Genomic DNA, 22772 nt, shown 5'->3' with positions numbered 1-22772 from the left:
GCAGTTTTTCTCAAGTTAGAGATCCATTTTTTCACACTGGTTCTCTTATTAGGATTGTGTTAGTCTAGGTGATAGTTTCTTCCTGCCAGCTGGTGTAGACAGTAGTGATGCATGTTGTTGTCATTCCCACTGTAGATGGGTCTTTCTGGTTCCTAGCACCATGCCATTGATGGCTGAGAGGCATTGATGGCTTTTTTGTCTTTAGTCACGAAGCAAATGGAGTGGTGGTAGGCCTCAGAAACCTCCAAAGTCTTTTAGTAATGTGCCATGAGGCTCTGGCCATGAAAGCAAAATTCAGAATATTCTCAGTTACCTGGTTGTATCTCAGAGATTAGTCAAAACCATAGCAGTGAGTAGATGTAGTGAATAAGAATGATCTTGTAATAGGTAGTGAATATACTTTCTTACTGCATGCTTTGTTAGTTTTTCCAGACTTTTTATGAGTCTTAATATTTTTAAGCCTTAATGCTGTCTTAGGAAATTATTTTTATTTCTGCAGTGACACTTAAAATACTGGGGCAAGTCGTATTGGACTTTCACACAATCATGATGTCTCTTTGGCACTTTCAGCCACAGATTCATGTGCACTGTGCATATCAAAATTGTTTCCTTGATCTAATGAATATTTGAGTATCATTTAGTATGGGTTTATAACACAATTTTTGTCCTGATGTGAAGTAATATCTAACAATCTTGAATTTTCTCCACTATCTTGTTAACTATGCATAAAATTAATTCTTTTTATAAAGTTTCTCATACTGCCACCCTGTTCTCATTATATAAACAAAGTTGGCATTTGTATTTCTCTACCTTCTCCCTTCTCTCCAAATGAAGAATTGCATTTCTAAATACTCCCTACGAATGGAGATTGTAAACCTGTATAAAATCTGCATTAAAAATGGCCAGGGTAAAAGTCTTCTATTTACTGCCGCTCTTTGAGTTCATCTTTGCAGATTTTTATTTCTGAAACTGCTTTCCATCAGTGTATAATCCCTTTATATCCCTTAATACAATCTTCAGCAATATCTTACGCCATTTTAGACACTAGTAACTCCTTTCAAGTTTTTCAAAAGATGGCTAGAAAATGCTTTGTGTAAACTCTTCTGAGTGATTCACATGGCTAACCAGTTTTAATTTAAGTTGGTTTTATTTTAAGAACATAAATAGTCCTCTGGATAGCCTTTGGAATCCTTTTTGTATAAACCTGTTTATTGCTTTTTCTCCATCTTGGCCACTTCTGTTTATAACATGATGCTAAAGAGTATAGGAAGCAAGGTCATATTAATGTTCTTTTGAAACAGTTAGCTGTGAAGCTTGGTGGACCGCTGGCAGTACTTCCTCATAGATTTCTTCGATCATTTTCACTTCTCTAGTCTAACTCATAATTTGTGTAATAAAAAAAGATTTAAGTATAGAAACCTCCATGTACATCTCTAGAGCAATTACTTAGTATGAGGAAAATGTTGCTGTCATACCTCTTGTCAGTCTTGTGTGTGCTTCACTCCATTTCCTTTTTGGCTATTCAAAGAGTCCAATATAATTTTTCAAGTTTTCTTTTTGTGGTACAGCTGAGAAGTCAGAATACACAGACACACACACACGCAAGATTTGCTACTTTTTTTTTTTCTTTTTTTTTCTGAAGCATATCTTTGTTGTCTTTATAAAGGTCAGGCTTCTCAGGTTTTTGCAGTTCAGTCATTGACAGTTGGGGGTTTTTTTATTAGTTTTTGTTTTTAAAGGTGAATTTTTTTCCACTTTGTGCACTTCTATGTTAAGTGGTTTTTTTTCATTGGACCTGCATGGATTTTTATTATCTTTATTTTAGGCCTATATATTTCTGGCTAGCTATATAGCTTTATTGTATTCTGACTATTTAAAGGTAGCAGTACATCCCTTTTTGGTACTTTCTGCTTTTGGATGCTGCATCTTAAGATAATGTTGGCCTTTGTAGAGGCTTCACTGTTGCCAGTTCTGAAATTAACATCTGCCTTCACATTGAGATTATCCTTCTGTTAGTGACTTGCTGGATAAGCTTTCAAAGCATTGAATTGGTTTTGTTTGAAGCTTGTTTTTGTCTACTATTCAAGAAATATTTTCCTTTCATATATAAAATGGTATGCTTTACTTGCTGAGGGGGACAAAATCCCAGTTTAGTGGCTGACTGACCTGGTAAGAAAGGTCATGGATAGCAAAACTCTGCCCTAAAATGCAACTCAGCTCAAGTCTCTTTAGGTGACATATCCAAACCAACTGCAAATTGTGAGGTAAGGCCAAACAGAAAAATACCATTGGATAAAACTGAGTCTTATCTGCTCACCCCTCAGAATTCTCTCTGCAAAGCTGGAAACAAAGCATAATTTGTGATCTAAAGAATACCTGTAATCTATTCACCATAACTAACCATGGAGAGTTGCCTGGTTTTTTTTTTTTGAGGGGCCTCTAGTTTGCCATTTTATAAGGAAAATTATTTTTAACCTCACAGTATTGAGAATTTATTTACTGTATATTGAGAACTTAGAACTTATTTACTGTATATGACTGTCATATTTCATGTAAATATAATGTGCCATAACATCTTTAGTGAGTGGTGCATATAATTATTTAGGTGAAAATTTGTCTCTTTGTCAGGACATTGTTTTGAGGACCCCTGTTTACTGGTTGGCTGGCTGGAAGAGGAGGAAATGCTTTCTATATTTTAATTTCTTGGTCTAAAACTGTGCTCAACTGTTCTCTCAAGTAACAAATTGTATACAGGTCTTTGTCCCGTATCATCTCATGGAAGTGCAGGCTGTTCTTTGTGGAAAAATATTTGTTTTTTCAGATTAATATATTGCCTAGATCTACTCGCAGCATGAAGGTTTGTCTTCTAGGCCTGTACATTTGAATATCTCAAAGCTAGAAAATTAATGCAGAACATTTCTTGTTTGAAATCAGACTTTTTATTTTTAATTGTAGGTAGTTGCTGCATGTCAGTTAGCAAAGTCTACCTGCCCCTAAATAATTGTTTGTCCCCTTTCCTCTCTTCACTGCAGTCTGCGGTTAGCTTTGCTAAACGAAGCAAAAGAGGTGCGAGCAGCAGGATTGCGAGCACTCCGCTATCTTATTCGAGACTCCAGTATTCTCCAGAAGGTGCTAAAGTTGAAAGTGGATTACTTGATAGCCAGGTAATTTTTGTCCTTCTTCTTTTTATAAATTTATAGAATTACAGTTTTGGTTGGAAAAGACTTTTATGGTCATCCACGTCCAGCTGTTTACCCTGCACTGCTAAGTCCACCAGTAAACCATGTCCCTAAGCACTGTGTATAAGAGTAAATCACTTAATTTTTCTTGGTTGATACAGGTAAGAAAAGGTGTTTTCATATCCTCTTAGGTTCTTCATATATAGTTACATAAAACCTTTTCCTTCCATATCACTAATGTCCTTTAAAAAGAGAAAGATAATACATCATACCAGCTAATCCAAAACTAATGCTGTCCTAATATATGATATGAGTAATCTAAAAAATGTTTCTCAATTGTAAACTAAGCATAAATTAAGTAAGCATAAATTATTTTGCCGTGTTATTAGAAGGCTGCAACACCAGTAATGATCATGTCTTAAATTTTTATATGTGAGTTATTCCACTTCTTTGTATTATCATAATATTTCAGAGCCTGTAGTGCAAAGATAAGACTAAAATGGAGTTCATGCCAAAGAATTTGTAATCTAAGTATAACCCATGACACCCATGAAGAATACCAGAGGCCAAAATAATGACGAGAATAAGATCTGCATGATTAGTAGATGTAAATATTAGTATTTCTAGCACTTTCTAAATCTCACTGGATTATTGTACTGATATGGATGTGTGAGTTTGTTTGTAAATATATATATATATAGTTAGTTTAGTGTGCCGTTCAATTTTCTTGAAGCAAAAGGACTTTTCTGATCTGAGCCTACACATAGAAACATTTGTTATTGTGGAACATCACTAATACTTTATTTAGTCTCATTTGAAATTAAAAAAAATACGTCTGGCTATGACAATATTTGTTGCAGCTGGTATATCTTGCTATGGTAAATTTGAGAACATTCTAGTGATTTAATTATGAAGATTACTGAGAAAAAATAAAAACCAAAACTAATTGACCAATCATAATGGGTATCCTTGATAAAAGGCAGAATTTTTAAACAATTTTTTCCCTTCTCTTTAATTGATTGCCTAAGTATTAACACAAAACATTAACAGTTAAGATGGAAGTCGGTGTTATAAACAGAATGTTTTTTAACTTGTTTTAGGTGCATTGACATACAGCAGAGTAATGAAGTAGAAAGAACACAAGCACTTCGATTAGTCAGAAAGGTAAAATCTAACTATATGTGGTCTTTTCATCTATACCATTCAGTTGTGCTGAGTCCTGTTTTTCAAGTGTTTTTCACAGACTCTTTTACATGACCTTACATTATTCTAAAAAGTTATACCTCATGATTCAAACGAGTAAAGGAGTAGTGATGATACCTGTTTTCAGTTTAAGCTTTTATCACTGAGAAACTCGAGTAGGCTAGACAAATCCTGCTAATTTTCTTTTGATAGAGATCGTATTGGACAAGATTTGGGGAAAAGTTTCCAAATTATGAATACAAGGGTATAAGAACCATATTACTAAGTTTCATCAGATGGCTATTATTGCATAATATGTTGGAGCATCTGTGAATCAAGGATGGGAGATTTTCTGCTATTTGAGAAATGAGGCAAATTGCCACTGCTGGAATAACCAGTTGAAGGAATGCTTCTAGCCTTATTGCTTTATTCATATAGCATGTTATTATCTATTATTATCTATTATTATATGTTCTTTCCCCAGATATACAGTAAAACATAGTCTGTGGTGGTTACTCTGCAGTGTAACTTTGGATATGAGATGTTTGAAGCTGTGGTAGCTGCATTTTAAGCAGCTTGTCTTAGAGAAATTGGCATACAGAACTACTGAAGATATTCTGCCTTTTTACTGGACTTCAGTATTCGTTATAGTGTATAGATTTGTTTATTGAGCTTCTTAGCAAATACCAAGAACAACTCAAGTGAAGTTTGAAGTAATTGGAAGAATTACTCTTCCAGAAGCATTGTGTGTTTAATCAGTTTTGTGTACAACTGTGTTCTTATCTACATATATATACATATGTACACATACATATTTAGGTTGAAAATACAGAAGTTCAGTACTTACTTTCTTTTCTTACAGTGTTTTCTTTCTTGAGAAAACAGGCAATAACAGTTGTGCTGAAAATATTTATAAACCTGAAATACCAACCTCCCTCCAAACCCAAACAAACAAAATCCACAACATTGAGGAAGTCACAATTTATAGAACTTCTTTTCAAATATACTTTGAAAACAGAACTTCAGTGCAGAGCCAAAATAGCTTAAATCGGGAGATCAAATGGCAAAACATTTGTTAAATTATAATTTGACTTTATTTGGGTCAAAAGTTTGTCCTCATAATTCCTGGTCTTTTTTGAGTATTTCCTAGTTGAGCAAAGACTTTCTTGCTTGAAACATGAGTAAGCAAGAGAAGTAAATCCATTAGTTTGATTTGAAAAAATGGAAGATCAGCATTAAATAATCATACAACTGACCACCAGTGCTCTTTCTTTTTCTCCACCATTGTACATGGATGCCATGCATGGAATGTACACGCTCTATGGGGATGCTGATTGTTCTTTCATGCAGAGAACTATGTTGATGAAAGATGTTTCCTGACATCTTTTTTTGCCTAGAAATCCCTGTTTCTTAAAAGAAAAATGTAAAACAAAAACAGCACAGCCTGGCTACCAATGAAGTTAATGGCTTTATCATGACCAGTCTGGGCTACAGCAGTTAAACGTGTGTAAGCGTTGAGCAGTCAGTACTTCAGAAACTCTCTCTCACAGGGACTACTGTGTCAAACATCCTAAATAGCAACTGCTGTTGCTTTTTGTTACTTTGTTCCTGCCCTTTTTCCATCTCTTCCTCTCCTTCATTATCTTGGACTCAGTGGTTTGGTAACAGCATTCCTGAAGAGGAGGATGAATGGCAAATAATGCAGTTAATTAATTTGTGCAGGAGATAATCTGTTGTTAGCCATAGAAGAGCTCAACTGTGTTCCATCTCATAGACTCATAGACTAGTCTCATAGAACTATTTATTGCAGTTTCAAAGTCTGTTTGAAACTGAAAAACTGCTTTAAGAACTACAAGGTTCTTGAACCTCATCTTTGATAGCAAACATGCCTTTAAGAATAGCACAGACATATAACCTAAAGGATAAGTTTTCTCTCCCTGTATTCTCTTCCATTTAATAAAGTAGAAGAAAATATAAAATATTAATCCTCTGTTATGAATTTATAAAGAGCACTTAATGATAAACTAGCTTAGAGAAAAAAACCAAAACGTTCAGGTTAAAGTTGTATAAGAGGAGAAAAGAGAAATACCATTAAACTTTTTAAACTTGATTTCTGTTTTCTTTTTTGAAGGCCTTAAGTGCTCACTTTCTTTTTTGACTGTGATCACATGTACATTTCCTGGTAAGAGCTTAGCAGTTCAGTAATGTATTCAGGCATGAAATGGATGGCATAAAGTTGCTCCAGAAAGCATTTTTCTATCTAATAGAAGTCAATAAGACCATTTTTTTATAATATAATAGGCAGGATATTTTATTTTTAAAGCAGAAGTGAGGGTTAGATGCAATATGAACAACCTTCTTTCTTCCTTTTCTTTAAAAGGAATCTTTAAAGACCAAATTCATAGTCTTTTGTTATTTATTACATCATAGCTGCTTTGTAAGTAGGCTTGTATTGCCTGTCCTTGATGTTTACTATTATGTTTGAATATCTAGGGCAGAATGAAAGCAAATGCAAAAGTTGATATTTATTCTACTAATGTAGTTGGAGTGTACTTGGATTTAAATATTAAGAGAACTCCACTTCTTATGTCTTAAAACCAAAGAAAACAAATGGACGAGAATAGCCTTAAAAGGTTGTTTGTGTCCATACACTAAGTACATATCAGTATCAGTAGAAAAAAGGTTATAATTTTGTAGAGTGGATTGGTAGAGTCACTATACTGCTAATTCTTGTTACTTCATGCCATTGTAAAACTGAAAGACAGTGTGGATGTGAAAGAGTTTGTTTTTTTATTTGGAGTCCTATCTTGAAGCTTCCTATTTTGTGGGTGACAACTTTAAGTATTACAAGAAGTTTCTCAAAAACACATCTGAAAAATAAATTCATTGAAGTGTTTAAAAAATTTGAAAATTACGATGTAGATGAGCCTGCTTTTGTTAGATACAAAGGGGACTTAAAACAAAATCTTGGGAAACTAGCCTGAAGTTTTTAGATACTGAGTGTACTCTACAGCTCACATTTATTGTTAGAAAAAAAAATGTGACATGGTAGAACAGGCTATAACAAATCAGATTGTTCCCTTTTTAAGCAGTAAACAGACAAAACCTCTACTTCCTCCTTAGTAATGCATCTGTGTAGAGATGTTTATGTTCAGTAATGTAGAAAATATATGTATTTAATTTTTGCTCACAGTGAAAGCCTGAACAAACAGCTACTCAGCCTTCATAGGAGGAGGGAGAGCAAGGGCGAGTGGTATTGTGTCGGGTTTTTTGTTCATTCTTGGGGGCTTTGTTTGGCTTTTTTATTTTTTTTTTTAGTGGAATTTTTTTTACTTTACATGTGCACAGGGTCATGCATCTTAATCTGCTGTAAATTACTCCTATCCTAAATAAGCAGCCGAGAATTTCCATGGCATAGGACTTCTTCTCCAACATAATTAGCTGTTGGCTATTAAAATCTGTTTTATCCTGATTCAGATGTATTGCAATTAAGGGACAAAACCTTGCTTTCATCCTTGCTTTTCAATTTAACATGTTCTAGGTGTGGGGGTTTTTTGGTGCCACAGCTAAATAACTTATGGTGAAGTATATATACACGTCAGTTCTAGGAAGTTCAGGTGCTATCCTGGAGGACATAGGGGTGTTACTTACAGCTGCCTATAGAAACTACAGAATTTTCTGTTGACTGACCTTTTTTGTAGCCTGCAGCAGTCAAAGCATCTGCCTGCAAAACAGGAGATTTTAGTCTTGGCTAATAAACAAATAGGTATTGAAGAACCTGCTGCAGTATGAATGACTCTTTAGAAGAGTTTATTATCTACTCTGTGTCATTGGATAGCATTCTTTGTTGATAAAGAAATTATTGAGGAAAACTAGGCATATTTCTGTCTGCAGCAGTCATCTTTTTAACCCTTGTTATGATAAAAGAATATAAAAATAAAAAACTGGAGCAGGAAAAGAATGGTAAAGTAAGTTAACAAATGAAAAAGTTCAAGAACAAAAAAAATGGTTCTGAGGATTTTTCGGATACAACAATATAATAATATAAGTAGTGGTCTGTCTGGTTGTATTCAGGAAACAGGATGCTCATCAGTGTGTGAATCAGTTTAGAGAAATACTGTGAAGAAGCAGATTAAAAAACCAAAGGGCTTTTTCTTTCTTTTTTGGCAGATGATCACTGTGAATGCATCATTGTTCCCCAGCTCTATTACTAATTCTTTGATTGCAGTTGGAAGCGATGGTCTTCAAGAAAGAGACAGAATGGTTAGAGCATGTATAGCCATTATCTGTGAACTAGGTAAGATAACTGAAAGCTAATTAAGCAAAATTTTTGCACTGTTTTCATCAGTTTTCTAAGATATTTGCTTCCATGAGTTTGTATTACATAGATTGTATTCAAATAATTAAGGGTATTTATTTAATAATGAATCAGATGTTAAATGTTCTTAATGTGTGTTTCATGGATATCATGTCAATGTTTTCCCATAAAACAAAATCTTTTGCGTGAAGGACATGAAGATTTTGGATGTTATTCTTTCCTTTAAGACTTTCCAGTTAATGCAGTACTTTAAAAATGTTGAGATACTGAAAAATGTAAATGAGTCCAGAGAACTTAAACATCTTCCTTTAAAATTTGTTTCAATGGGTACTGTGTTCAGCTAGCTTCTGGAATTCAGTATTCGTGTCTATGTAAAGGCTCTCTGGATTTATTTTATAGGCTAGTATAAATATCCAGTCCACTAAAGCACAAAACCTTTTTTTGAGAAATCCAGAAACTACTCATGCAAACTTGGTTGGAAATAGGTTGGGAATTGCTGCTCAGTGTTTACTCTTCTGACTAGTATTTTTGTTCATGATAAATTAATCCAAAATCTGTGTATTGCTAATATCAGTCAGTTCCATTAAAAGCTTTGCATGTGTTCTATCCGTTTTCAGGAGGAAAAAGGTCTGTGTGTTAAAGAGATTACAATATTGGAAGCCATGAAATCTTTCCTTCCCTATCAGTGGCCAAAATGACCTGTTTTTCTTTATGTAGCACTTCAGAATCCTGAGGTGGTGGCTCTTCGGGGTGGTTTAAGTACCATCTTGAAAAATGTGATTGATTGTCAGCTAAGCCGAATAAACGAGGCTCTGATAACTACAGTTTTGCACCTCATTAATCATCCAAAGACCCGACAGTATGTGCGAGCAGATGTAGAATTAGAGGTAGGTTCAGTTTTACTTGTACAGTGACAGAAATCAAGCATTGTATTACTAATGAAAATGTGTATTTCGTATCAGATTTCACACTCTATGTTAGTGCAAAATGTTTAAACATCTTAGGCTAAGAGCATAGTGATTTCTAAAGCAGGAATGATAAGACAGATTGGAATGGGACTGGGCAATATCCATTTAACTGTGTTCTCACGTGAAAGTAATTCACGTCTTTCTTTTGTTCAGCGCATTTTAGCTCCTTACACAGATTTTCACTACAGGCATAATCCAGACACAGCCGAAGGACAACTCAAGTAAGTGTTAGTGCTGTTTCTTGTGCTACCAGTTGTGCTTGTGGTATTGGTATTAAACTGTTTTTCTTTCCAAAGTGAAAATAAAAGCAATGAGCTAATACTAGACTATGTGGAGTTGAATACAGTGGGTTATAATGCAGCTTCCTAGAAGGTTGTTAAGCATTTTAAAAGGCTGATTTAGCCTGGAGAAGGTTGGAGTGCATCCCCCCACCATCCCTCCACCCTGCAATAGCAATGTTCTTAATTATATAGTCTTTATAAAGACTACAAAGAGCTGTAGCCAGGGCCCTTTATGATGTTGAATGGTGGGAGAACAAACAGCAACAGGAAGAAACCGAAACAAGAGAGGTTCCAACTTGATTTAGTGGCATGGAGAGGGTTGTAGTGTACTGTGAGGCCTTTCAAGTATTTTATAAGACTGTTTGGAGAGGTCTGCAGCCTTCATCCTTGAGAGTTTCTAAGCCCTAACTGCACAAAGCCTTGAGACCTGACCAGGTCTGATAGCCAGCAACTTGCTTGTGGTGGTATTTGGACTACAGACCTCCCAAGCTTGTGTCTAGCTCGTATTATTTAGGATTTTTTAGTTGTCAAGTGGCATTAGAAGGGCATTCTGTGATAGGACAAAGGGAAACAATTTCAAGCTCAAAGGAGGTAGTTTTAGATTAGATAGTGGAAAGAATTTTTTACTGTACAGGTGGTGAGACACTGGCACAGGTTGCCCAGGGAAGTTGTGGATGCCCCCATCCTGAAACTGTTCAGGGCCAGGTTGGATGAGACTTTGAGCAATCCGATCTAGTGGGAGGTGTCCCTGCCCTAGGCAGGGAGTGTTGGAACTAGATGATCCTTAAGGTCCTTTCCAACTCATTCTGTGATTCAATACTTAGGTCTGGGTGACTGAGTAAGGTTGAGATTTTTAGGTCTCTACTGTACGGTCACTTTGTGGAAGTGCAAAGTGACCATGTGTATGTATTTATTTTGTGATGCTACCCTCTTAATTCCCCTTAAAATGGGAAAGTAACACTACAGAAGAATTCTAATATTTGTTTATCATATTGCATAAATACATATACACATGCAGTTATTCTCATATGTAGAAGATTTTTCTTTCTCTGGGTTTTGTTTCCCATCTAAAATCTTAGTTTAACTATTTTTTACTTGCTATCTTAACAAATTTTTGTTTTATAGTAATTAACAGTATTGTGGCAATTCTTGTTTTAATGCCAGGGAGGACAGAGAAGCACGGTTTCTAGCAAGTAAAATGGGAATTGTGGCAGCATTTCGATCGTGGGCAGGTAAGGGTGTTTTTTTGCCTTTGGACAAGTGAAAGTATGAATGAGTTGTTTGTTTAAACACAGCATCTGTCTCATTTGATGTACATGATTTCTGTTAATAGTTTCCTACAATGTGTTTTGATATTAAATTGAAGGATGCATGTGCAGTTTTGTTTTAACTCTACTGGCAAAACAGCTTTTTTCTCCTGCTGTATAAAATGCCTTGAGATGTACCTTGATGGTACTTGCCATTTGATAGGTCAGAGTGTTGAAGATAACGTAAGAATTTGCCTTTGAGATGGTTCTGCCACTTTAAATAAGTAATCTTTTTGTCTATGTGAAGAGATACTGACAGAATAGTTTAGTTAGCACCTGCTTTTACCAGGTGATATAGTTGAAGAGAAATTTCAGAGAAAGAATATTTTTTTCATGTAGAATCATAGAATGCCAGGTTGGAAGAAACTTCAAGAATCATCTGGTCCAACCCTTCTGTTGTTATTGCTTTTATCAGAGGTCTGAGCACCCCATCAAGCTTGAGACTTAAAACTTCCCAGAGTGGGGTAATAGACCACTTCCCCTGGGAGATCATTCCAATGTCTAACTGTCCACAGGGTGAAAAATTTTCCTCTTGTGTTCAGTCAGAATCTCCCCAGGAGCAACTTGTTCCACTTACCCCTTGTTTTGTCCATGTGACTGTTTGTAAATAGGAGACCTTTCTCAATCAAAAAAACCAGATTTTTACATTTTTTAAATCCTTTCTCTGCTTGTTCTTCTAGTTATGACAGTGTCTTGCAAATAAACTAAATCAGATGATAGGCTTTTTACCAAAACTTTGGGTAGCCAAAACTTACTAGCCAGGTATCCTTCAAAAATTTATCTTATTGGTGAGGAAGCTTGGGAAGTTTGTGACAGCTTTGAAATTTCTAATAAGCAGTTTCTTATAGGAGTGTTGCTGTACCTTCTATTTTTCAGACACTTAGCACTAATAGAATATGCCTGAAAGTTCAAGGGACTGAGAAAACAATTGTGTTGGAATATCTTACTTGCCATGGCATTTCAGTTGTTACATATAATTCCTTTTTTTATATTACTTGTTACATTGGAGACCCACATATTATATGTTTTTAGTACAAAATGTACTTACACTCTGTCTTCCTAAAGGGCATGTAGCTAAATGAGGCTTGAGTGTGTTCTTGGCTTTCGTTTTGGCTTTTTGGGTGGGTTTTTTGCCTGTCTTTACTATCTGCTGTACTTTCTGTTCTACTCTCCTTGTTTCTCAGACATTATTCTTTAGCACTGATGGTTGCAATGTCCTTTATGTGCAGTCATGTTGAAGATGAAATTTGGACCTACAGCAATGACTGTGTGCCCCCAGACATATTCCTATTTTGCAGCTGAGATGTGGACACTATATGCTCTTGGAAAAAAGTCCTCTGAGATGCACTGTGGAACATACTTACATGCCCTTCATGTACATGAGGCCCACATGTGCTTATTTTTTTTTTGTCACGTGGAAGCTCTAAAATTGAGGATTTTCTTCAAGTTCATATAAAGCATATCTCTAATATTAAAGTTAGTTGTATCAGTGAAAATAAATAGATGAGCTAATGATACTTTTCATCTTTCGGTAATTTTTAAAGAATGGAGGTTTGTGCTGAATTATAACATGTAAGATAAAGGTATTCAAACCTGTTTGTTTTCTGGACAGCATGTTTCTCTAAGTTTTAATTCATTCTGTGAAGTATGAACAGGAGTGATCAAGGAAATCAGCAAAGATACTCTCTTTGCAGTAAACTTTTAAGAAGAGACTACACATAAATGGAGGCTAAGAAACAGTGTAGACTTCAGATGGAGTTCTGAAATAATTTTAGTTTTCCCCAGCGAAATATTACAATAATTGAGTAAAAATAAACTGTAAAAGGAGCAAATTATAATAGTTTCATGTTTTACACAATTAAATCTACTGTGGTGAAACTTATGGTCATTTAGGAAAAGTTGGTTTAAAACCAGAGAGAATGTTATGCCGAGTATATTTAAACTTGTTTAGAATTCACCTGAGATTATAAAGGAACAAAACTATTTGTTCAGTTAAAACACATCTTTTGATAGAGAAACTGCTCACTGTTCTACCAAGCTGATGGAAATCTTTCAGGTTCAAGATTCATTCTTCACTGAGAATTTTCTCTTTAATTTCTGCAGCTTCTTCTATGTAAATGTTGCTTTTGCAAATAATTTGAAAGGAGTGTTCATAGTAAAAGGAGCAAAAATAGCTTCAGTTTTTAATGAGGAATCAGTTATGTAATTTGAAAGTGTTGTGAAACATTACTGATTAGAAAGGATTTAGATTATAAAGGTGACAATTCTTATGATTAGTTTTTGTTGGTTTTTTTTTTAATCATCTGTTCTACTGAAATTAGAAATCAAATTTTAAAATAAATCTGATGTTTCTTTGAGGAAGTATTTTTCTGTATTTAATGTTTTATAGGTATTATCAGCCTATGCAAACCAGGAAATTCTGGGATTCAGTCTCTTATTGGAGTACTCTGTATACCAAATATGGAAATACGGGTAGGTGGTAAATATTAAGTATTGATGTGGGAATAATATTGCATGTTTTAATTAATATATTCCTAATATTTTAAACAATTTCTTGGTTTAAGCACAGACTCCAGCTAGCAGATTCAAGTTTTTGACCCTCAAGTTTAAGTCTATAATTTCATTACAAAATTCCAGTGAGAATGGAATCACAGTCTTTATGTCTTAAAAGGACGAAGTGGAGAAAAGTACATAAATTGCCTTTTTTACTCTGGTTGCAAGTCAAAGCAAGTTCACAGTAGCTGCATTTATGAGTTTAAAGTATAATAATCAGAACTGAACCTGAGCTGAATAAATATAAAAATGTTTCTTCTGAATTACATGCTGCTCCATGAAGTTGATGGTGGCAGCAGTTAACTGTTTCTAGAAGTCTGTAATCAAAATAGCCTAAGCTTCTGCAGAATTCATAGTGATAATGGGGCACAGTTCTAAAGTAAACAAACCCCATCCCTTCTTCACTTTTCTAGATTAATTTGAGTTTATGAAAATAAGCATGTTATCAAAAAAAAGAAATTTAAACAAATACACTTATTTTAGCGCTCAATAGAATTCTCAGCTTCCATATTAATAGTAAACAAAATGACAGTTTTTTAAGTCTAAAATTGATGTGGTGGGTTTTGTGTTTTTTCTGTTTTGTGTTTTGTAGCGAGGTCTGCTTGAAGTTCTCTATGATATATTTCGCCTTCCTCTCCCTGTTATTGCAGAAGAATTTATTGAGGCACTTCTCAGTGTAGGTAAGTATTTAGAACTAATTGACATAAGAGTTCTGTCAGTTCTGCCTAGCTGAACCCTCCACTGTTTCTCTATATTGTAAAGTATGTCAGTATTAACTGTTTCTCACTGAGGTAATCGGCTAACCTGAAATTCTGTTTAAAATCCTTTATCGACTGTTAAGTATTATAAGCTTGATAAAAGGGCAGCAGTGGAGCATAATGGAGCATTTACACAAAAGACTGTAAACATATTATTACAAATCAGACTTCTTTGAAGTGATAAAAATATTCAGAAAAAAAAAATCAGATGTGTTAGTGAATGATGAACAGTTATTAAAAGGAGTCTGTTCTACAGATTGTGTATCTGCTAGTTATCTCCAATGCATTTTAGCAGACTTCTGCTTTTCTTAGGGCAAGTGCTTAGGGCATGCTTTTTCATGTCTTTGTATTTAGTTGATCTTTCAGTTTCAGAATTACTCTTTTGTAAACCCAGGAGTATCCTCTGTTTTCTCGCACAGTCTAGAAGTATGAGACAAAAGAAGGAAGTTGCAGCCTCTAATACTCCAGCAGTTCTCTTCTCCAGACTCTGGTTATAGATGTTTTATCATTCAATATATTATAAAAGCTTAATCTTTGTTCTGCATTCATAAGTAAAAAAATCATTCTTTGTTGCAAACTTGATGCTTTATGGCATATGGATGTACATTTTAGAATTTTATATGTTAAGATAGTTTCTGTTAAACAAGTTCAACGTGTTTATGAATTGGAAATGTCATTATTTTGATTGATATTTAACTACTTCGTCCTAGCTTTGAAGTTAGCCTTGTTTTACTCAGGAGTTTGGATTAGATTCCTTCTTAGAGATTGCATCTGACAAAATATTCTGTGATTTGAAACCTGAAGTAACATGCATTGGCAAGAGCTATTATTTACCTACTGACAACGATTAAAATAACACTATGAAATTCAGTGTTGCAATTACAGTTGTCCATATTTTCTTATTTCAGATCCAAGCAGGTTTCAGGACTGTTGGAGGCTTTCTGATGGCTTTGTAGCTGCTGAAGCTAAAACTATATTACCCCATCGAGCCAGGTCAAGGTGAGCATTTAATGAACTTACTGTAAAGATTTGTTTTGGGTTTGTGGAGCTGTTGACAAAATATTTTTTTTCTGTCTCTTTAGGCCTGATCTCATGGATAATTATTTGGCTTTAGTGCTTTCAGCATTTATTACCAATGGACTTCTAGAGGTAACGAATTACATGAAGTTTGAATAGATGCTTGTTAATGTTTTTCCTATAAACAATAAAATGCTACACATTAAATGTAATAATTTTTTAACCTTTTGAAGGGTCTGGTTGAAGTGATCACAAGTAGTGATGACCATGTGTCTGTTAGAGCAACTATCCTCTTAGGAGAACTTTTGCACATGGTAAGTAAAACTTTTTGCTGAGCATAAGTAGTATTAACAGCTATTTGTAAATAGATATTTGCTGGTAGAACTTTGAAATTATGTTATGAACTTTTCATTAGGAAAAGGGATTAATTGACATTTCTCACTTCATGTGTAAGTAACAGTACAAATCAACAGTAAGGCCTTCAAAGGAAAGTATTGAAAGTGCTAGGGCTTCTGCTCCAAGGATAATCCCCAGCTCTCAACTCTCTCACCAGTACACTTCCTTGCCTCGGAAGCCAGTTGTAATTTTAAGCTGGTGTCCTGCAAACTCACCCATTAGTTAACTGTGTGTGGAAAAATGACCATAGCCAGTTTTTGGTTTTCCTGGAATGTTGGTAGCTCTCTGGCAATTGTTGCACATGGAATGAGAGATGTACTTCAGTCTTAAGAGGGGCATCAGTATACTTTATTGGTATAAAACAATGAGTTAAAGTTTGATACTAAATAGAACAGTGATCTAATGATCTGATGGCAAGTTGCACTTTATTTACTGCATGGAGGACAGGGATAATCTGTCAGAAAGACCCCTCAGATTGAGTCATGAGGTTGATAAGTCTCCTTTCTAAACTCAGAGAGGTTTTGGTCCTACTGGATCTAGTCCTAGTCACAGACTTGATCAGCAGTTTATGTAGAAAAGATTCTACACCTTGCCTCTGTGCCATGAGTATTATATTGATAATAGAATGGTTTTAGATCTGTAGTAAATTGTGAAGCACTGCTATTCAATATGTGTTAATTCGTATATTTTGAGTGGTTGAAGTTAGGTTGTTTGGTTTATCATGACCAAACCTTTATATACAATGTAGTTGTAACCCATAAACATATTGAAGTCAAAGAGTCAGCAAAATCACAACTGGGTTGAAGCATATGATTAAATACTTGGGTTGCTGTTGATGACCATCCAGGAAGAGTTTCCCACCAGTGGTGCTTCACATGGTCCATCACTTCAGTATCATGATTAACCTTAATTAGATGTTGTGTTGTAGTTGTTTCTTCAGCACCAAGATTCATTCTGATGGAGGTAGGCAATAAATCTTGACTCAGTGTATAATTTGATTGTAACAATTGATAAGATGTAAGAGGAGGTGAATAATTGAAATCACATGCCATGACTTCAGCAAAGTTCCAAACACAGATACCTCATTAGTTGCTTTTATGTGCCGTAATGTTATCTGTGAGTGTAAAATCAGAGTTCTTATACAGACACATCCTCATTCAATGTATTTGAGTGAAATTTATGGAGTTTAATCAAGATGCATTTCAAAATGACAACCATTTTGTTCAGTGTCAAGACAAGTTTCTTAGGTTTTGATGGAGTTACTCTCACAAAAATAAATCACTGTTGTTCCGATATAACTCATATGTTAACATCAATACTTTGCTGTTTGTTTCTGGTTTGGTGATCCCATACTATGTATTCTAATGGATAGAGAATAGGTCTAGTAGGACGTAGTCCCAACACAGTGATTGGGCATGGGATATATACTGAAGTACTGTGTGTTGCTAGACCAAATTCAATGGCCTTGTTGTCTTTAATGACTAAATACTACCAAGACTGTAATTATTTTTCGATTTCAGTTATGTTAGCCCAAATTACCTTTTAAATTTTACTCAGTGAGGTGGTCTCTTCACCTTCTTTTACAATTGCTGCTATCATAGATTGCATCTGCAGCTGAGCTTGCATACAAAGAGCTAGAGAAATATAATTGCTGCACAAAGTGGATCCACAGTCAACTTGTCCCTTTCATTAATTCTTTCCTGCTGAGGCAGTATACCAGATAACAGCCATTGGTTACTGCCCAGTGCTAATAGGGAACACCAATGTTCTAATTTAAATCACTTGTTGTGGTTCGGAGTTTATTTATCAGCATCTATACTATTAAAGACTCCCAATCCTGTCCATTTGATGCTGATCATTTCTCTCCTTGTTCCTCTTGGAGGGATGAGATTACCCATGTAAACATGCTAACCATCCTGCATAGGATGTATTTGGGAAGGTGAACAGATTGATCTAATAGTTAATTTTCATCAATAGTTGTTCTCTTCCAAGAGACGATGATGAATTAAACAACACTTCTTGTTGGCCTTTTTGATGACATACAGTCCAGTTTCAGACTTTTTTGGGATGGAGGTTTCTTATCCTTTTCAGTTGGAGTGGATGTTGTAGTAGTCACAGTGATGCTTGTTTTGAATTTAAAGAATACTCCCATACTGTGGTGCACCCAGAGGCAGACTACAACAACAGAATGTGCAAAGGTGAAATTGTATCTACAGTCCAGTTCTTGTTTCTCCAAACTGGACCCAAACTGGAGTTCTGTTCCACTTCAAATTAAAGGCTTCCCATTAACAAAGCTGCTGTGTAGCACCAGTCCATACAGCAAAGGATTCTCTATATAAATTATTTCAGATCCATTCTCTGATGCCAAAACAGCTGCTCTTATTTTCTTCTACTTGTGAACTGCCTTCACCTTGTGTTATTTGTTTGCCAGTGGTAATACCTCATGGCCTTATATTGCCATTTACTGTTTTACCCTTTTTGTTGAAGCATCTGTAAACTAAATGTATTTTTTGTTGGTGTACCTGCAAGTGAGGGTCAATGCATCCAGAACAGATGAAGGTTTGAATGGTTATTGTTATGCTAGAAGATTGGTGTTTATGGATGTCTGCAATTTCTTAACCTTAGCTATTAGTAATAAGTGTGTCCTCCATTTAATAGCATTTTCTGCAACTCCTGCTAGGCAAATGTTTCTGATAGTGGATTTCTGTGCAACTCCTAAAGCGGACTGCTCCCTTAGGGCTGCTTCTGGTAAATTACAGTTTGCGCAGGTTATCTGCAATGTATTTTTTCAACTTCTTCAACTGTTCAAACTAAAAATAAAAGTCCCTTTTCACAGTCATTATATTTCTTTAAACATAGCTGAGTGAAGCAGTAAGATCTTTTTTCTTTTGGGGCCCACTTGGAACAGTTTACTGTGAGTGTCATATTTGGCAAAATCCCATTTGGCTATAATAGAGTCACGGGGGTGTACTGGTTCCAGTGACTATGTTTTTAATTCTTTAGTTAGAGTTTTAACTGCCTTTTAGTGTTCTAACTTCCACTCCCAGGGTTTGCCATTTTGTAGATGATTATAATGTATGAGAAATATTAGAAAATTCAGGCACATGCTTCCTCCAATATTCTTAAGTTCCCATTAATTGCAGTAACTTCTTCCTTGATTGGGACATTTGCAGATCTTTGATTTTTCTTAAAGTATGTGGAGGAATCATTGCACTGCCTGCTACTCACTAAGTATTAAAAATTTTACTTCTTTACTTGGTCCCTGACATTTTACTAGCGGAATCTCAATAGCTATGGTATTTAGTGCTTGCCATACTGCTGCTGCCACTTCCCTCACTCTCTCAGGGGAAGTTCCTCCAGTAAGTATCATCTGTATTATTGGTGCAGTTTCACAGTTTCAGCAGCTGCAGCATGAGCAATTGTGGGTCATTGTTCGTATCTCTGTGGGAGTGTGTTCAAGTCTGTGTTCCCTCCCAGGGGAAAGCAAACTTCTCTTTATCTTCATCCATCAAGAGAGCCATAAAGAACAGACGTTTTACATCTAGCACTGTCATCCATGGTTGTGCAGCTGCTTGCGAGTTAGTTTGCAGTGTTGGTTACAGCAGATGTCAGTGGGGCTGTGTTCAGGCACGATAATCAGTTGTTAAACGCCACCTCCTGTCTAGTTTCTGAACTGGCCAGACAGGTGAGTTACATGAGGAGTGGAGAGGTATCTTGTTTCTCCAAAGCAGCCACGACTTCAGAAATTCCAGTTGTTGCTGCAGCAGAAATCAGATGCTGCAGTATGTTAGTAATTCTTGGATCATGGAATGCAGGGGCTGTTTTAAGTACTATACACTGTAGCCTCCTGATCTCTACTAGGTTTGATATTTGAGTCAAAAAACTACACAGTGGCACCAGGTTCTTCTGTTTACAACACCAAAACCTGAAATATTTTCATTTTTATCTTTATTTGCAAAGCAAGTAGTTGACTTACGCTTCTGGCTCAGGAGCCATAAATGGACCTTGGCAGTTTGATATACAACACTTACAGTGTTCACACTGGTAATCTGAACTCTTATTTTTCACATTTTCTCATGCTGACAAGAATAGGATATGCAGCAGGGAACTTTTTGGTCAGTTTTCTTGTGGGTTTTTGTTTGGTTTGTTTTTTTTTCCAAATAAACTACTTCATAAGAGGTGGTAAGAATGTGAAATGCAACTTTGTCTTAGAAAATTTTGAGATCAATTGCCAACTATAGTCTGCATCTTCAGACTATCAGCTCGTTTCAGTGGTGCTTAATGCTCAAAAAATCAAGATGATAATCTTCAGATATACATTTGCTTATTAGTACAGTGATTTACTCACTCAGCAACATGTCACAACAACAACAAATCCATCCTTTTGCTTCTTCAGGGATTTTTCTTCTAATTGGCAGAATTTCCGCAATATTTATTCAGCCGTGTAGTTTAAAAAGAACAATCTGACCATGTATCGGTTTTTTTGCTTCTCAAAATACTTTGGAATGGGGGTGACTACTACTAATATTGAGTATGCTGCAAAGGTTAGATATTTTTCAGTTTTCTGAAGAGGCAACCAAATTTACAAAGTTGTGCAGTATTTTTTTACTTTTATTTAGTTTAAGAGATTGAAGTAGTTTTTTTATAGTTGTTATTCATTAAGTTTCCAAAAATACTTGCAGAACTAGTTATATTCTCCAAAATAGAAGCAGTTAAATGTCTGATTACTTAAAAAGTTAAGTTCATCAGACTGGGAGAGGGTACACAGAAACATTGGTGGTCAAAATTTTGTATCAGAAATCATAACTTTAAATTGTGTTTGTTTTGGGTTTTTTTCTGATTCCTATACATGATATAAGATTATATAATGCTGTGTGTTGTTGCATGTTACCATTTTTAATAACCAGCAATGCAAACAATACCAATTAGAAGTCTCTGAAATCTATAATTAAGTTACTTTCAACTGTGTTTCAGAACAATTAGTTAGATCAAATATTCAGAACAGGATGTGTAATTGTTGCTCAGATGTTAGGCAGAAGGTACTTTTGGTGGCATGTGTTTGTGAAAGTCTTGTGAAAAATGGTGGGTTCTTCAAATGTTGGTCCTAAAAAGGTGCATGAAAATATTGTAATAAATTATTCTAACTGGTCTTCTGCTGTTTGTTTTTTTTTAAGGCAAACACAATTCTTCCTCATTCTCACAGCCATCATCTGCATTGCTTACCAACACTGATGAATATGGCAGCATCTTTTGACATCATGAAAGAGAAAAGACTGTAAGAATTATAGATTCCATTTAACAGCAAAAGTATTTTCATCATCTTTTCCCCTTAGAACTGAGTGAAAACCTACATTACAAGTTTTCTGGTGGCTGAAACCACTCCTGTCTTTATAGAAATGCTGTGTCACTCTTGCTAGGGAAGTAGTTTCTAGTGCATTGTTCTGAAAGTACAGGAGAGTGTAGACATTTGGAAAAAAGTCATGACAGTAGAATACTTTTTGCATAGATTGTGAGGTTTCAACACAGAATACGTCATAAGTGAAATCCGAGGTACTTTTGACCAAGTAGTGTTGGAGATAGTGTTTCACCCCTTTTTTACTTCAGACTGTTTTGACACTTTGATCCAGTTATGCTTTCACAATTAAAAATTCCTATACCAATTATTTTATGATGTTGTTTAGCTATAGCTTATTAATTAATAACAGACCAAGCCAGCGAGTCATCATTAGGGTGAGGAAGAGCAGAAAATGCAATAGTGTGATGAACCTAGCTGGGGGTATTTAAAGAAAAAAAATGTATTTTTTTCTTAAGAAGAAAATGGTAACTGTAGCAATAGTGATTATGTTGAAGCTATCTGGTACATTTTGTTTAAAGCTTGCACTAATATTTTAGTTCCATTTAAGTATGAACAGAAATTTTAAATTTAGTGCAGCATTCTCAGTGGCAGGTATTTAATCAGTATCAGGAAACTGGCACTCATGATACTGACCAAATGTGGTGTATTTAGGCATCTAACTGAAAAACAAAAAAATATATCCTTTTTACTCCTCTAATCTAGAAAGACTTAATCTTTGAGATTTAAAAAAAATTATGATATAAAGAGCAGGAAACATACTATTGATACTCCTGCCAACAGGGGGGAAAAAAGGGAGAATTTACAAAAAACATTTCATTAGTCGAAGTTGAAACTAGCACCCTCAATTCTCAACTCTTACGCAGAATGTACTATGATGTCTCATAACATTTTGTCAGCCTGAAACTTTACAATCCCATCTGTGAACTGTGATAGATAACATTAATTGCAAAGTAGAAGGAAAGGTACCAATAAGGTTAATTTTTCAAATACTATAAATTCTGAAAGATATTTGTCTGTATAAGTTTGGTACAAAACTGAGGCCTATGAAGTTTGAAAACTTGTATCAAGGAATTTTTTTTTTTTTCAGGATTGTTAGACATGTTTATCTTCAGCTATGTTTACTGACTTAGGATTTACCAGTAGGACTCTTTAGTTGGATAACAGTTGACAGATATTGACTGTAGTATTTTTGCTATTAGGCGAGCAAGCGCTGCACTCAACTGCTTAAAACGTTTTCACGAGATGAAGAAGAGAGGACCTAAACCTCACAGCCTCCATTTAGATCATATTATTCAGAAAGCAGTCTCGACCCACCAAAAGCGGGACCAGTACCGTGTGCAGAAAGACATCTTTATTTTAAAGGTATTCTCATTAATTCTCTAATTTTTTGAAACGGGATGTGACTTTGTATATTGGAGACTTAGATGCCACCATGTAAGCTCCACTCTCTTGTCCAG

The 22772-nt window shown here is 35.2% G+C and overlaps 1 protein-coding gene across 5 annotated transcripts in view; it reads left to right on the top strand.

The window, feature by feature from the left end:
- RICTOR (RPTOR independent companion of MTOR complex 2) overlaps nt 1–22772 on the top strand; it is an 88041-nt gene that overhangs the window by 29453 nt on the left and 35816 nt on the right. For all 5 annotated transcript variants that reach the window (XM_030466875.1, XM_030466878.1, XM_030466874.1 and 2 more), the window contains 13 exons: nt 3033–3164; nt 4280–4343; nt 8532–8658; nt 9397–9566; nt 9801–9868; nt 11093–11160; nt 13625–13707; nt 14381–14468; nt 15455–15545; nt 15629–15695; nt 15797–15877; nt 21134–21234; nt 22515–22677. In XM_030466875.1, the coding sequence (XP_030322735.1) occupies nt 3033–3164; nt 4280–4343; nt 8532–8658; nt 9397–9566; nt 9801–9868; nt 11093–11160; nt 13625–13707; nt 14381–14468; nt 15455–15545; nt 15629–15695; nt 15797–15877; nt 21134–21234; nt 22515–22677 (1303 nt within the window). The remainder of the gene's footprint in view (nt 1–3032; nt 3165–4279; nt 4344–8531; nt 8659–9396; nt 9567–9800; nt 9869–11092; nt 11161–13624; nt 13708–14380; nt 14469–15454; nt 15546–15628; nt 15696–15796; nt 15878–21133; nt 21235–22514; nt 22678–22772) is intronic.

This window comes from Calypte anna, chromosome Z (assembly GCF_003957555.1).
Source record: "Calypte anna isolate BGI_N300 chromosome Z, bCalAnn1_v1.p, whole genome shotgun sequence".
Lineage (NCBI taxonomy): Eukaryota > Metazoa > Chordata > Aves > Apodiformes > Trochilidae > Calypte > Calypte anna.
This window is presented reverse-complemented; position numbering and strand designations above follow the sequence as displayed.